This window comes from Galeopterus variegatus, unplaced genomic scaffold, assembly GCF_000696425.1.
Source record: "Galeopterus variegatus unplaced genomic scaffold, G_variegatus-3.0.2 Scaffold5578, whole genome shotgun sequence".
Taxonomy (NCBI): domain Eukaryota; kingdom Metazoa; phylum Chordata; class Mammalia; order Dermoptera; family Cynocephalidae; genus Galeopterus; species Galeopterus variegatus.
The window spans coordinates 43,658-58,330 of record NW_007731689.1 but is presented as its reverse complement, the minus strand read 5'-3'; the positions used below and the strand labels follow the sequence as shown (position 1 = coordinate 58,330).

At 47.1% G+C, this 14,673-nt stretch overlaps 1 protein-coding gene across 1 annotated transcript in view; it reads right to left on the bottom strand.

The window, feature by feature from the left end:
• The window catches only part of LOC103605084 (sorting nexin-30), a gene marked incomplete at its 5' end in the record, with an annotated part of 53,824 nt that overhangs the window by 4,375 nt on the left and 34,776 nt on the right, over positions 1-14,673 (bottom strand). Inside the window, 2 exons of the mRNA XM_008589666.1 lie at positions 1,708-1,763; positions 5,252-5,404. Coding sequence (XP_008587888.1) covers positions 1,708-1,763; positions 5,252-5,404 — 209 coding nt within the window. The remainder of the gene's footprint in view (positions 1-1,707; positions 1,764-5,251; positions 5,405-14,673) is intronic.

Here is a 14,673-nt window from a genome sequence, read left to right as displayed (position 1 = left end):
TTTTAGAGTGGCATGGATGGGGTTTAACAGTACACGCAAGTACCGATTGATGTAAAAATTATCATTTAAATTGCAACTTTGTCAAACACGAAGAAACAGAACCAAACTGCTCTGTGCTGTCCAACTGTGGCCCCCAACAGCATCACAGCTGTGGCAAGGTCAACTCTGCAGTTAGAAGCGGAATGAAGTGATGTCAACCTGTTGTGTGCTGACCGGTGTTTGCAGGTTAACTTGCTCATGAAAGCACTGTCTTAGCACAGCTGTTTCATTTAAAAAACAAACAAAAAAAACTACCATTTATTTGAGGCTCAGATTTATAGTTTTATAGAGATGAGCCATGACATATGTAGCTTCATTTCAGGAGGGGGAAAAAAGGAGTTGGACGATAGATCCTTTTTGTCTGCTTGTTTGGTGTTAATTTGAACAGGAAACCTGGTAATAGTTTGAAATGAAGACTTTAGATGCAGCCAGCAGTCCCCAGGAATTGGCTGTAAATTGGGGAGATTTTAACTTAGCTAGAAGCAGAGTTTGCTGTTAGTTATACTTGTCAACTTCGAGGCCCGTGCAGGTAGTGACTTTTCTTCCTGACCAGGAAATGTTGAGGGTTAAAGCACTTTATGTAGAACATTCACATTAAGTTTACAAATTTTGACTGTGTCAAAACAATACGACATACCAGCCCTCTCACCAAAAGCTTGCCCAAACATTCAGTGGACATAGTAGGAAATATGAAACTAGGTATTTTTGGTGAGGTGAAGGCAAGTTGCACAAAGCAGACACTGGAAGCGGGGCTTGGTATATGGCACTGATCTCAACAACAGGGAGCTACTTTGACTTGAAGACAACAGATATTCCCTAATGGGCCTAATCCCTACTCTGATGACAATTAACAAGCAAAAGAAAAACATTGAAGAACTTCACAGAGAAAAATGCACCTTTTTTCATTTTACACAAAAAGTTTCCAATCTATTGCATCCCGGTGTCAGAAACAAGTTCGAGGAGCATGTCCCTCAGCTTCCGGAGGCATCCCATGAGGACAGGGATGCTGGCTTGCTCGCTCAGCCATGGATGCATATAGACACTGATTTAAATGGGCCCACACAAACCAGAAACAAGAGGACAGGTCCCACTCATCACAAGCAGGTAGCAGGCCACACTCACAGCTACAGGCCACTGTACATTAAGGACTTTGCACAGAGGTGCCAACACCTCCCTCAAGGCTGAGACAAGTGAACGCCCACAGAGGTCCATTCCAGAGCCATCATGTCTCCACGGAAAGACACAGCAGCCTTTCATTCATGCCTCCTTTGTGTCCTTGAAAAGCAGGACCCAGGTTCTCTCCCCAAACAGGCAACTCAGCTGTCCCAAAAGAGGCGACCGTCATGAGATGTCAGAATGTCAACAGGGGGTTGTCTCGTTCCTCAGTCTCAAAATCTTCATAGTGCTCCATTCATTCGGTTCCGTCTCAACACGGAGGTGTGCGTCTTTTGCTGAGAGATGATTACAGCCTCACAGAATCCACCAAGGAATAAATACTCATTGAAAACAACTGTGGGACAGGTGTAGGGGCAGGGAAAGATACACAAAGGAGAGATGTTTCTGTGGCTCTTTTCCCAGCGCCGCCTCACTGGCACTGCAGGGACATGCCGGTATGGGGTGCCATGCCCTGTGTAGGTAGAAGAGTCTCTGTCCCAAGAAGGAACTTACTTGTTCTCTTGTTTCTCCTGCAGTAGTGGAATAATCGACTCCCACGCCATGAGGCACTGAAATGACAACATGCACAAATGGTATCAGCATCGAGTTTCAGATTTCAGGGACAGCTTCTTAATTCAGATCTGCCCTTTCATTGTCAATCCTGCTGGGTCACCTTTGTCTAATGACACCTATATGCATCATCCATAACTATTATAAACAGGGGAGATAACAGGTATTTGTTTTCAATGTGTCACTCCCATATTTATGGAAGACAGCAGTGTCTCTACAAGGCTTAAATGCATTCATTTTAGTCCATAAAGCTCACATCCAGGGAGTGGAAATGGATGCACTGAAAGAAATTCTTTTCCTTGAAAAAAACAGAAAAGAGACAGGCAGGAAGCCCTTGCTGAGCCCGAGGTTCTCAGCATGGATGGAGCCCCTGTTCTAGGTGGGGGTGGTGCTTGCATAACAGCATGAGTCATCACTGGAATGGGCCAGCTACCTGACTCAGAGGGGGTGGAAAACCCGCTCTTCTCCACCAACCTCAGATTTGCTTGCTTGGACCACTCCCAGATTTCCTAAAAGGGTAAAGGGGGGTAAGGGGGGTAAGGGGGCCCAACATTTATTGAGATTTATCAGATACAAACACTGTTACACATTTTACATGCATTATCACCAGTCTTCACAACAACTCTATGAAGTAGAATTATTATTTATTACACACATATACACCCATTTCATTGATGGGGAAAATGAAGGCTAAGGTTAAATAAATGGCCCAAGGCACACACCTCGTAAGTGGCAGAACTCATGAGTCCTGTACTGAGGTTCTTTCCTCTACACCAATCTCTTTTCTTTGGCCAAGAACTTAGACTGTCCTCCGAGAGTACTCTGCTTAGCAGAAATGATCCTCCCTTTGAGCAATCTCTTGCATAAAGAGAAGGACAGATGAATCTCACTAAGCCTTTCTTAGAAGCAGCCCAGGGGTGAGGAAGGACTTTGTGCTGAGTCATTTGGGGAGGAGTTCTGAGGTGGGAGGAGAAAGGCTTCCTCAGGTCAAGGTGGGAAAAGTGGTGAAATTGCTCCCTGATTTCTTCCTTGGTGACTCTAAGGTTAGAGAACAAGCTACACGTGGGAGCCTGCCCTGGATAAGGAAGGCTGAGGAGCCTCAAGGAGCGTGCTTTCAGTGAGGAACCCAGTGTAAGGGCCGTGGCATTCTGGATCTTACTCTCTTCCTAGGCCATCACCCCAGATTGGAAGGGTCCTTCTACGTCAGCCATGAGGAACTGAAGCTGTACCAACTTTCTGTTCGGTCTTCAGTTGCACCAAGCTCTTTACTACCTCAGGAACCTTGAATATGAGGGATTGATTTGTATTATCTTTTAATTCCATTTTCCCATAAAGATTCTGAAGTGTCCTTGTATGTTGTTCCCTTGCCTGGAACTTTGTCTCTGAGACTCAGATTCAATGTAACTTCCTTAGATTGGCTGTTCCTGCCCACTCCCCCTGTCCCCTTCTACCCCTAGTCTGCATTATGCCCCCTAGCAATTTCTCCCACAGTTTCCTGTTCTTTTCCTTATGGCACTCTGAAGCTGTGGGATTCTTTAACACACATTCTCCACTAGGTTGAGCATCCCTCAAGGGCAGGAATCCTGCTGTTTGTCAGTGTATACACAGTCCCTTGCACACAGCAGGTACACAGAAAGCATTTGTTAAGTATATGCAGGAGCTAAAAGTAGGCCCCAAGACAATGACTCTTTGGTGGTATAGTGGGAAGACTACAGAACATACACATAAAACCTGGGTTTGAGTCCTGGGACAAGGGCTTTCAGAATGCTGGCACTAGTCACCTAGAAGAGGGATGGAGACATTTGATCTAGTTGGTTTTGGAGCAGTGGGAAGGCTGTTGAACAGCAGAGGTAAGGTGAGGGGGAAAAGGCAGAAGTAACATTTACAGAGGACCTACTATGTGCCAGGTATGTTCTAGGTTCTCACTCATACATTATTTCATTGTATCTTCACAATCCTTCAGTGGAGAAGGATCACAACCATTTTACAGATGAAGAAACCAGAGATGCAGAGAAGCACCTTGCCTAAAGGTACAATCAGTAGAGGAATGAAGTCTTGGCTTCACATGGCATAATCTTTCCACCTTTGGGTAGGCAGGACAGTTCCCAAGGACATGTGGCCCTGTCCCAAAGGCTGAGAGTATGTGGGAACTGTTCAGACTAATGGACCCATCAGAGCCAACCCCAAGGCTGGTTGAGTCACTCGCAAGCTGTGTAACCTTGGGCAGAATTTTAAAACCTTGCTGAGCCTCAGTTTCTTCAGCTTTAAATTGAGAATCATGAAACCCACTTGACAGTGTTATGATAAGGGCTAAATTTAATGAGATGATACATGCAAAGCGTCCAGGCCAGAGCCAGCTCAGAATCAGAACAGGGGCTCCAGAAAATCAGTAGTGAGAAAAGAGGCATGCCACCTTTCTCCTTCTCTTTAAAATAGTCTTTTCCTAAGACCTGATATGTAAGGGCTGTTCTGTGGCTATTTCCTTAACCCTCCTCCACATGAACTTGAATAGGTGCAGACACACTATCTCTGAACAGCAGCCAAAACCATCAGAACCTTCCAAAAGGATGGATTCCTCTAGTTTGAGATCAGGACATGTTTCTAGAATTGTGGCATGAGTACTGGAGTTAATATGTGTCCAATATAGTGACAGGGTGTCATGTGCCCAACAGCTTGATTTCAAGTCTACAAGTTACTTGCTGAATTGTGATTGGGCCATTCGTCATCTATAACTTTAAAGTTTTTATAGAATATCAGGATTCATGAGTAGAAAATATCTACAATGGGATAAACTATAGTCAAACCTTGATTGAGGAGACTGGGCTGTAACTCGATGAGAGTCATCCATGTGTGTGAGTGTGTGTGTATGCACTCACACATGTGCGTGTGTCAGGGGTGCATAACCTGAGGTCCACAGATCCATGGGATTCATGAATAACATGGATTTAACAGAATTAATAACATGTTTTTAACAGAATTGCTCTCCTTTGTAATCCTACATACCTTTGTTTCAGGTATTTAAAAAGAGTATTTTAAAGTCTATTTAAAAAAGAAATCAACAGTATTTTGATAAGAGGTCTATGCGCTTCACCAGATGACCACAGGGTCCATAGCACCATGAAAGTAAAGAACCCCTGCATGTACAGCTACAAGACATTGTAAAGTAACCCCCAAACCTCCATTAACCGGGGACTGCCCTACGCTGAAGGTGACTGACTCTGGGGAGCAGTGAGGTGCCAAGCCCAAAGTGCATGCCTATCAGCAGTGTGTGCAAGGGGAGCCCCTGTGAGTACCGGGGGCCTCTGCTTCCAAACGCAGCACCGTAGCCAGGACATCTGGGCAGGAGCATGCAGGGGAGCTAAGACTAAGCAGATAAAACAAGGAAAGGACCTGGGAATAGCAGGACCCCCTCTTCTGCACGTCCGGCAGGCCCGTTCGACATGCTCCGGCTATCAGAAACTCTAGTCTTGCCGGGCACATTCATTACCTTCTCATAATACTGGATGTTCTTGTCAGCCATCCCCATGAGCAGCTGCCGGAAGTCCTGCCTCTTGTTGTTCTGCCACCTCTCCATGTCAGCTTTCAGATCAGCATTGAAACATTCCATCCGATCCTGACATTTCTCCACGTCTGTTGGCACCTGGAAGTGGAAGGCATACATGGCTGCTTTGTACGTGTGACTAGCATCTCCTGCCTCGAGCTCCTCTGCTTGCACGTTTGTAAGAGGAGAAGGTACAGGCTGAGCATCCCTAATCTGAAAAGCTGAAATCCAAAATGCTTCAAAATCGGAAAGTTTTTGAGCACCAACGTGACACTCAAAGGAAATGTTCACTGGAGCATTTTGGATTTGGGGATTAGGGATACTCAACCTGTATGTATTCTGCAAATATTCCAAAATCCAAGGTCAAGGGTTTGTATCCCTGTACTGGCCAGCTGCCAAAAAAGAAGCAAGCAAGCAAACAAAATCTGAAATCCAAAACACTTTTGGTCTCAAGCATTTTTGAAAAGGAATACTCAACCTGTACTATATTAAAATGCCATCAACACACTCCCTCCTCTGGAGGCACTTATTTGAAACCAGAGCCTTGGGTTTTCAGGTCTAAGGAGGAGTTCTGTAAAGGGGCTATCCTAACCCAAATCTTCAAACACATCTAAGCACAACTGACACTCATGGGGGAAACACTCCCTCTACCCCGCCATTTATAAACAGGAAGAAGAAATACTGCAATTCAGAGTCATATGTCTTTAGTTCCTTTTAGGACTTACCCATTCATACTTAAAAACATGGGCAGATTTTGCAAATATACAGCGGTATTCGGTATTGCCCTGCTATTCTCCTGTGTCCCACCCATACTGGAACTAGAAGCAAGTAGGTTTCTCCAGATCACAAGGACCATCCCATTCCTTGTGACATTTGATAATGCCTTTCCTCATTAATAAGAGAATTAATTGGCTTTGTCCTCTGAATTCCACATTACAATAAACTAGAGACTTGTTTATGCTCCTCTAGATAGCAGATAATCAAAAATGAAGAATTAGGTCAGTCTGAGAAAACGGGAGGAAAATTATTTATGTGTGCCAAAAGAATCTGAAATACAAAGAAGAAAAATATAGCAGGCTAGTTAGAGTTTTTCTCAAAGAGGTTTAGAAGACTTTCTCAAAAGGGAACTAAGTCAATTGAATTTCACAACTTTCCGTTATTTTGGTGAGTTTCACTCATCCTACACAGCTAGAGAGGGCCTCCTTGTCACAGCAGTGCCCCAAGCACAAAGGTGGCTTCTCACTCCTAATTCAGGTGTTCCTCTGGGCTCTGATGGTGGCCAGGGGTCAATATGCCCAAACCTGTGTCAAATGTCCACCTCCCAAATACTTCCCAACAACAAATGAGGCCTAGGAACCCAAATGTCTCCAAGCTGTGGGTCTCCATCAGGAGTCAATCTTGACCAACCAGAGTAGTTTTTTATTCAAGCCTTATGGGCAAGGAACTGACTGAGAATGACTCTGGTACAGCAAGGCCAGGCCTGATGGAGCCAGACACTTTCAGGACCTGGACCCTCTGCCACACAGACCATGTGGAGATGGGTGTAGAACACGGGGGAAGGGGAGTAACACACAGCCAAGACAGGGGGACTCCAAAGTGTCTGGCATGAGAACTAAGCTTGGGTGAGACAAGGATGATCTGCAGAGAAAGACGTAACTAGATATCCTAGGCAACTTAAAGAAAGGAACTTTTCTGTTAAGAGAGAAGCAGCAGCCTTCTTCAAAGCACTTAAGCTTCTGGAAGAGAAAAAAAAAAGACTCACTTTTTTTTCTGATGCCATGACTAAAGTCACTTAGGCGTTTCCCTGCAGATTCACCCACTACTCAGGGGAACCTGAAATAAAAATGAGAGTGCCCTGGCTTTGCTCTCTAGAGCCACGCCCCACAGATGTCCAGTCAAGCAGCCTGGGAGTCTCGGGGCCGGCCTCACCTCCCTGCAGGCACAGTCCTGGCCACTGCGCATCTTAGCCTCCGGGTGGAAATGCCTACTGGCAACCTGCTGTTTGCTTAACCAAACTGCTGCTGGTAGGAGGAAAAGTGAAGTTCTCAAAAAGGAACCCCACTGAGGCACAGTGAGAAGAGGAAGGCTGGCGCCTCCAAGTCAAAGGATTTCTTATCGAGGGAGGATTCCTGTGTTCTGTTCTGGGGGTGGGAACTCTGGCTGACTCACAAAAATTAAGAGTCAAAACTATACGTCTGGATTTTATGACTGCCTGAGTCTCCATCTGGAAAGTAATTAGCTTACTTTTCACAACACATCCCGTGCTTGGCACTGAAGAACACGCAAGTGCTTAGACCTCCACAGGCAACTCTTGTCTCCCGTTGCCCACGGTCTCGCTGGGAAGAAAAAGGAAACATGCCTAGACATTCAGGTGAGATGTTACAAGTGCTTTCTCTTCACCCTGAGCCCCTGTGACAAGAACCCTGTGATAAGGAGCTAGACAGGGAGTCCTACCGGGTGAAGGACCAGGCTTCCTTGAGGAAATGGCACTGAGGCAACTCTTTAAAGATGACAGAAGTGGGACATGTGATGATGGAAGAGAGGGCACTCTGAGTGACAGCACATGCAAATGACAGCAGTGAGAAGACATCTGCACCCACCTGGGGACAGCTCACAGGCTATGCGGTAGTGCTCACAGAGGCCTAGTGAGAGAACTCGGGCTGACAAGATTGGGGGCTCTGATGAGAAGCCTGGGACTCTTCTGGAAGGACAGGTTGTCTGAGGCCCATTTAAGTCATGCACCCTTTTGGGGCACAGAAAAAGTCTCAAGCTTTCTCTAGCTGTAGCAGACAGCTCTAGAGCCAAACTCCCAGTGTTTGAATACCACGTCCATCACTTACTAGGTGACTTTAGGCCTCTCTATGCCTCAGCTTCTTTTTCTGTATAATACTATTCACCTTATAAGGATGGGGTTCAATGACATAACACAGGTAAAGCACTTGGTGCCTGCCATACATTAAGCACTCAATAAATGTTTGTTAGTTCGTATCAGTACCAATATTGTAAATGGCTGTTCACGAAAGATCATCTATCATTTGCACAGCTCCTTGAGTCAAAATATTTTATTGAGCTTTACTCCATGTTTTATGGAAACGGTTTCTTTTTCATTTTCCAAATATAATTATATTATTAAATATGTTCTTTCAGACTTTACAGCACCCATTGCCCATGTTATCCCATCCTGAGGCTTCACCAGACTTCAGAGACGAGTCAACTCCAAACTATATTTTGGCATGAGATCACACTGGGCACTCGAACCAGGGTGGTGGCTGCAACACCACAAGGGAGAAGATGCATTAAACCAACGTGGTGCAGACAGAAGTGACAGATCTGGCAACCAACTGCTCATGAGAAATGAGATTCAGGGAGTCAGAGAGGTGCCTGAAGTTTCTCATCTGGGTGACTGGGGTGGCAAAGGGCTCAGGATAAAGGACAGGTCCACAGACCAGAGAAAGGAGGGACTTGCAGTCACCAGAAGGACAAAACCTCCCTCCACAAAGGAGCCTGAGACAACTCAACCAAAACAGCCCAATTAAGAAATGGGCAAAAGACTTGAAAAGACATTTCTCCAAAAATGATATACAAATGGCCAACAAGGACATGAAAAGATGCTCAACATCACTAACCATTAGGGAAATGCAAATAAAAACTACAGTGAGATACCACCACACACCCATTAGGATGGCTACTACCAAAAAAGAAAATAACGAGTGTTGGCAAGAACATAGGGAAACTGGAACGCTTGTGCACTGTCGGTGGGCATGTAAAACAGTGCAGCTGCTACAGGAAACAGAATGGAGGTTTCTCCAAAAATTAAATATGGAATTACCATGTGATCTTGCAGGATATACATATACACCACTTCTGGGTATATATCAAAAGAATTGAAGACAGTGTCTCAAAGAGATATTTGTACACCCTTGTTCATAGCAGCAATATTCCCAATAGCCAAAAGGTGGAAGCAACCCAAGTGTCCATCAATGGACAAACAGATAAGCAAAATGTGGTATAGACACACAGTGGGATATTATTCAGCCTTAAAAAGGAAGGAGATTCTGACACATACTACAACATGGATGAACCCTGAGGACACTATACTAAGTGAAATAAGCCAGTCACACAAAAAAAGACAACTGCTGTATGATTCCACTCATGAGGAACCTAGAGTAGTCAAATCATAGAAACAGAAAGTAGAACGGCGGTTTCCAGGGGGAGGGAGGAATGGAGGGTTGTTTAGTGGATATGGGGTTTCAATTCCGTGTGATGAAAAGAATTCTGGAGGTTGACCGCACAACAATGTGAATGTATTTAACGCTACTGAACTGCACACTTAAAAACGATTAAGATAGCAAATTTTATGTTAGGTTTATTTTACCACAGTTAAAATTTTTTCAGAATACATGGCAGGGGGAAGGGAGACAAGGGGCCAAAGAGCAGAGAGCCTAAGGGTAGAAGGCTTAGAGAAGCCTCCATTTATAGGGTTCATAAGGGCCTCAGCAAAGGCCATGAAGAAGGTGAGCACAGAAGTAGCAGGAGGTGCATCAGAGAGAACAGAGCCGGAGGAGGCCAGGGACTGAGGGAGTTGCAGAGGGAAGGGGGAGGGATTAAAAGGAAGAGACTCGGCGGGGCTGGGGTGAGCTGTCTACAGCAGCCAGCTTGTGCAGCTGCCCAGCGCGAGGAAGACGACGGCTGCTGGCAGTGGGTGCTCGGGCCCGCGCTCTTCTCACTTTTGCTTCTATTTGGATAGTGTCTTTGTGGCCCTCAATTCACTGACCAGTAACATCCAGCATTCCCTCTTATCTCACTGTCCTCATTTTTGTGACTGGGGTATTGTTGGAGTTGTGCGACCTTGAGTGAGAAGGATGCAGAGACGGCAATATCCAGGGCTGGTGGTCGGGTGTTGCTTATCACAAGATACCAAGAAGAAAAAGAAACACCAGATGAGACCTCAAAAGATAAAAACTTCTACACAGAGGACACAACTGCATTTTTCGCATTGGTTCCTCTCTCTCTTGTGAGAATTTCCATTATATAATACAGGTTGTTGCAGTGATGGGACAAGAGTCACGTGGAATGGGATCGTGTGTTTTGAGCTGGATGGTAACCTAAAGTCACTCAAAATTCATTTGAAAATGTACTATTGAGCCTCTTCATGTGCCGGGCATTTCCAGGCCCTAGAATATAAATCTCTACCTAAATTTCCTTCTTGCAGCTAGGCTGGAGATGTCACATGATCTTCCCCCATGATGACAGTAAGTTAATAAAGTCCCCCAAGACTATACAATGCAGACATAATCCCAAGACTTGGGGGACAGAGGAGCTCATGGCTGCTGTGGCACAGGTTCCAGAACCAGTTCAAGATGGTGACCTCCTCAGCCAAATGCTGCTGAGTGAGCAAGTGGGGCGGAGCTTCCTATGTGTGACAGGCGGCATTACTGATCCCCCCAGCCCTCTGGGAAGCCAGAGCCCCTGGGCTGTTCACCTCCAGCTTCAAGCAACCTCGTCTGTTTCCCCCAGTGCACCATACAAATACTTCCAGTTTCCCAATGAGCTGTGAGGCGAAACAAGTTGAGAAAACTCTGAGACAGGGTAAAAATTGAAAAGAGGCCACTGAACTTGGCAAATAGAAAGTCACTGGTGCTCTGAAAGATGCTTTTGGGGAGAAAAAAAATAGATAAAAACAAACTCCAGAGACTGGCAGGTGAGGCAGGAGAGAGTAGCGAGTGTTTAAGACGAGTCACGAGCAGACACACTGAGAAGAGAAGGGCCACGAGCTCGCCGGCGTGAGGACTGCGAGAAGCCGGGAGACCCAGAGGCTGAAGACCCAGGAGAAGCCCACGCTCTCTCCCCCAGTCCCTCTGCATTCGTCTACACCTGCTTACAAAGGCCAGGGCCTCCCGTCGGCGGAGCGAAGGCTGCTTGGAGCCCACATGGTAAGGAGGAAAGGGCCCCAACTTTGGGCCAGATGCATCTGGAGCCCAGTACCAACCAGCTCCACCATTTGTCAGCTTCAGCACATAAGATATATAATTGCCGAGCCCCGGTTCCTCATCTGTAAAATGGGAACAACCGCGCTGACAGAAGGCTGTCGTAGGAATTAAAGAAGATAAGGGAGATGACAGAGGCCTGTCCTCCCCTGGCTGCACGTGTCTGGCTCTGTAACCCAGGCTGAGATGCGGAGAGAACAGGAAACATCAGGCCTCTCTCTCCTCACTTGGCAAGGCTATCTGGAAATGACAGACACCCTTGCTTAGCTCTCCTGTCTGTAGAAGCTCCGTATTCAGAAGTCTCCCTGAGCCACGTTAAGTAAGAGATCTTGCTCTCCGCCACATCCTCCCCATTCCAGAATGTTAAACATTTTGGTGGTTCTTAGAGCTTTGAAAGGTGCACGGACTTTGGGTGGTCCATCCAAGTGAGCCCAACTTCTCTTTCCCTTTCTCAGCCCTGCTCAACCTAAGAAGCAACAGCTCAGCATATCTTGCTTTCTGCTCCCACCCACCTCCACCCTGACACGCCCCCTCACCTCCACACACCACCCCTGCTCACCTCCACCCTGACACGCCCCCTCACCTCCACACACCACCCCTGCTCACCTCCACCCTGACACGCCCCCTCACCTCCACACACCACCCCTGCTCACCTCCACCCTGACACGCCCCCTCACCTCCACACACCACCCCTGCTCACCTCCACCCTGACACGCCCCCTCACCTCCACACACCACCCCTGCTCACCTCCACCCTGACACGCCCCCTCACCTCCACACACCACCCCTGCTCACCTCCACCCTGACACGCCCCCTCACCTCCACACACCACCCCTGCTCACCTCCACCCTGACACGCCCCCTCACCTCCACACACCACCCCTGCTCACCTCCACCCTGACACGCCCCCTCACCTCCACACACCACCCCTGCTCACCTCCACCCTGACACGCCCCCTCACCTCCACACACCACCCCTGCTCACCTCCACCCTGACACGCCCCCTCACCTCCACACACCACCCCTGCTCACCTCCACCTTGACACGCCCCCTCACCTCCACACACCCTCTGCTCACCTCCACCTTGACACGCCCCCTCACCTCCACACACCACCCCTGCTCACCTCAATGACACACCTGCTCACCTTCACACACCACTGCTAACATCCACACCAACACTACCCATTTCAAACAGCTTCTTCACCTGGCACTGTATGCAGGACAAGGCCATCTATAGGACCTAAAATAGCCCCCTCCCTCTTTTTTTTAAACCTTTTGAAGATAATTCTAAGAATTTTGTAAGGCATTCTCTCCTGGCATCCCTTCTTTGTTCTTTTTTGAACTAATAATACATAAAGTATTAGCACTGATAAGAGACAAATGCAGAATAGGTTAAAACATGAAAGTTCCCTGCACGGTTTACCCTCACTATTCACACCAGCATATGTACACTTCCAGTTCAGTTTTACATGCAACTCCTCAACCTCTCCTTGTTTTAAGTAACAGCACTGATATCCTCCCAAGCTTCTAAAGAGAGTCAAATTCTAAGTTTTACACAGACTTGTAGTCTTGACAGATCCAGCAGAAGGTAGCCAGCCCCCTACTAAATGCCTATAATTTTTCTAACCTCAAAAGTGAGGAAAGCCAAGTGTACACAACCCAAAGCTCCAGTGTCTGCTGAGTTTTCTCAAGCCTCAAAACAAAGCAAACTTTAAACTCTATCATACGAATACTTCCCTCAGCCCTAAGGCCTCATCACCTGGTGTCCTCAGCACACATTGAGAAGTCACAGGGCTCCCAGCCCAGCAGCTGGAACCATGGGAACCACTTCTTCATCCTAACACATCCTAGGATTCCTTTGTCCTAAGATGATGGCCCCAATTTGAAATTTGCAGTGAGGGTCATGGAGACAAGAGAGGCCACTTCCTTCCTCTGGGTTACAGAAATGATCAGATTTTGACACCATTCCATAGCTTCACAAAAATCAACTCTCCCTCACTCTTTAGGGCAATTTTTCAAAATTCCACCTCAAAACAAGGAAAGCCCCCAGACCCTCTCAGATCTTCCGTTAACATGGTGACACCTGGGCCCCTCTCCTTCCCTGCAGACCTGTGAGCAGCCAAATACCAACACTAGAACTGGTTGAGTCCTTGGGTAGAATCTGCCCCAACCCACTTCCTGACACCCCAGCTTTTATCTCATCCACAGTAGTTCCAGTTTTGTGAGCTCAAAACCACATCAACCAAAACACAGTAGCTTCCTCGATGTCTATCTACTTACTGATGGACTGTCAGGGAGGACAGGCATGTGGGAGGGGTGAGGACGCAGGGGAAGCTGGAGGACACAAGGAAACAATGTCTGAAATACTGTGGTCAGAAAAGAACAAAAAAGGGTTTTATAAATGTAAGTGGCAATAAACCCAGAACAGAAAGTTCTCCATCAGCATTCCCACTAGGGCTAGTATGGACACCAGAGGCTTCACCAATGGAGCATCAGTTAGGACATCAGATACTACACCGAGCACCTTACGTCACTACAACCATCACATGTATGAGGCTGCTGAGGTCCACAGAGGCTAATGAGCAAACAATTCCAAGCTGGGGGACACAGCTGGGTTGTGAACCCAGGGCCATCTGATGCTAAATCCTGTTCTTTCTACCAAACCATGGTGGACTTGAATGGGCTGCCAACTAAGCCCTCCTCTGTCCCCCAGGAAGCTGCTGCCCCACATCCAAAACTGGTGCACAATTTCTGCTGCTCCTGTTGTTAGAGTACACTTGCTGGAATGCCATCACGATAGTCCCTGTTTCATCTTTAAATATCACATTTGCTAAATAAGTAGTCGGGCCGGCCCGGTGGCACACTGCTACAGTGCGCCGCTTGGCGGCGCTCCCACCGAGGGTTCGGATCCCACATACAGACCGGTTCCCGCTCACTGGCTGAGCGAGGTGCGGGCGCAGCACCGAGGGTTATGATCCCGTTGCCGGTCCCGGTCCGGTACGGGCACGACACTGAGGGTTGCGATCCGTTGCCGGACACGAAAAAAGACAAAAAGGGGAAAAATAAATAAATAAATAAATAAGTAGCAAAATTAACTCTGGCATGCTCAACACCCCACCAGAAAGAGGGAAGGAGGAAAGAAGATGGCCTGCCCACGGTGTACTAAGAGAATGCGGGTGTGCTTGGGACCCACAAGTTATTTTCACCGACTGGAAAGAAACCCTTCCCCACTTGTAAGAATTCCTGTGGTCGAGAGGATGCGCTGTGTGGGTAAGTGGCATTCCAGGACGGTGGAGAGCAGCAGCAACAGGAGGATTTCAATAACCAATGGGAGTCAAAAGACAAGTCATGGGGCCGGCCCGGTGGCGCACTGCTACAGTGCGC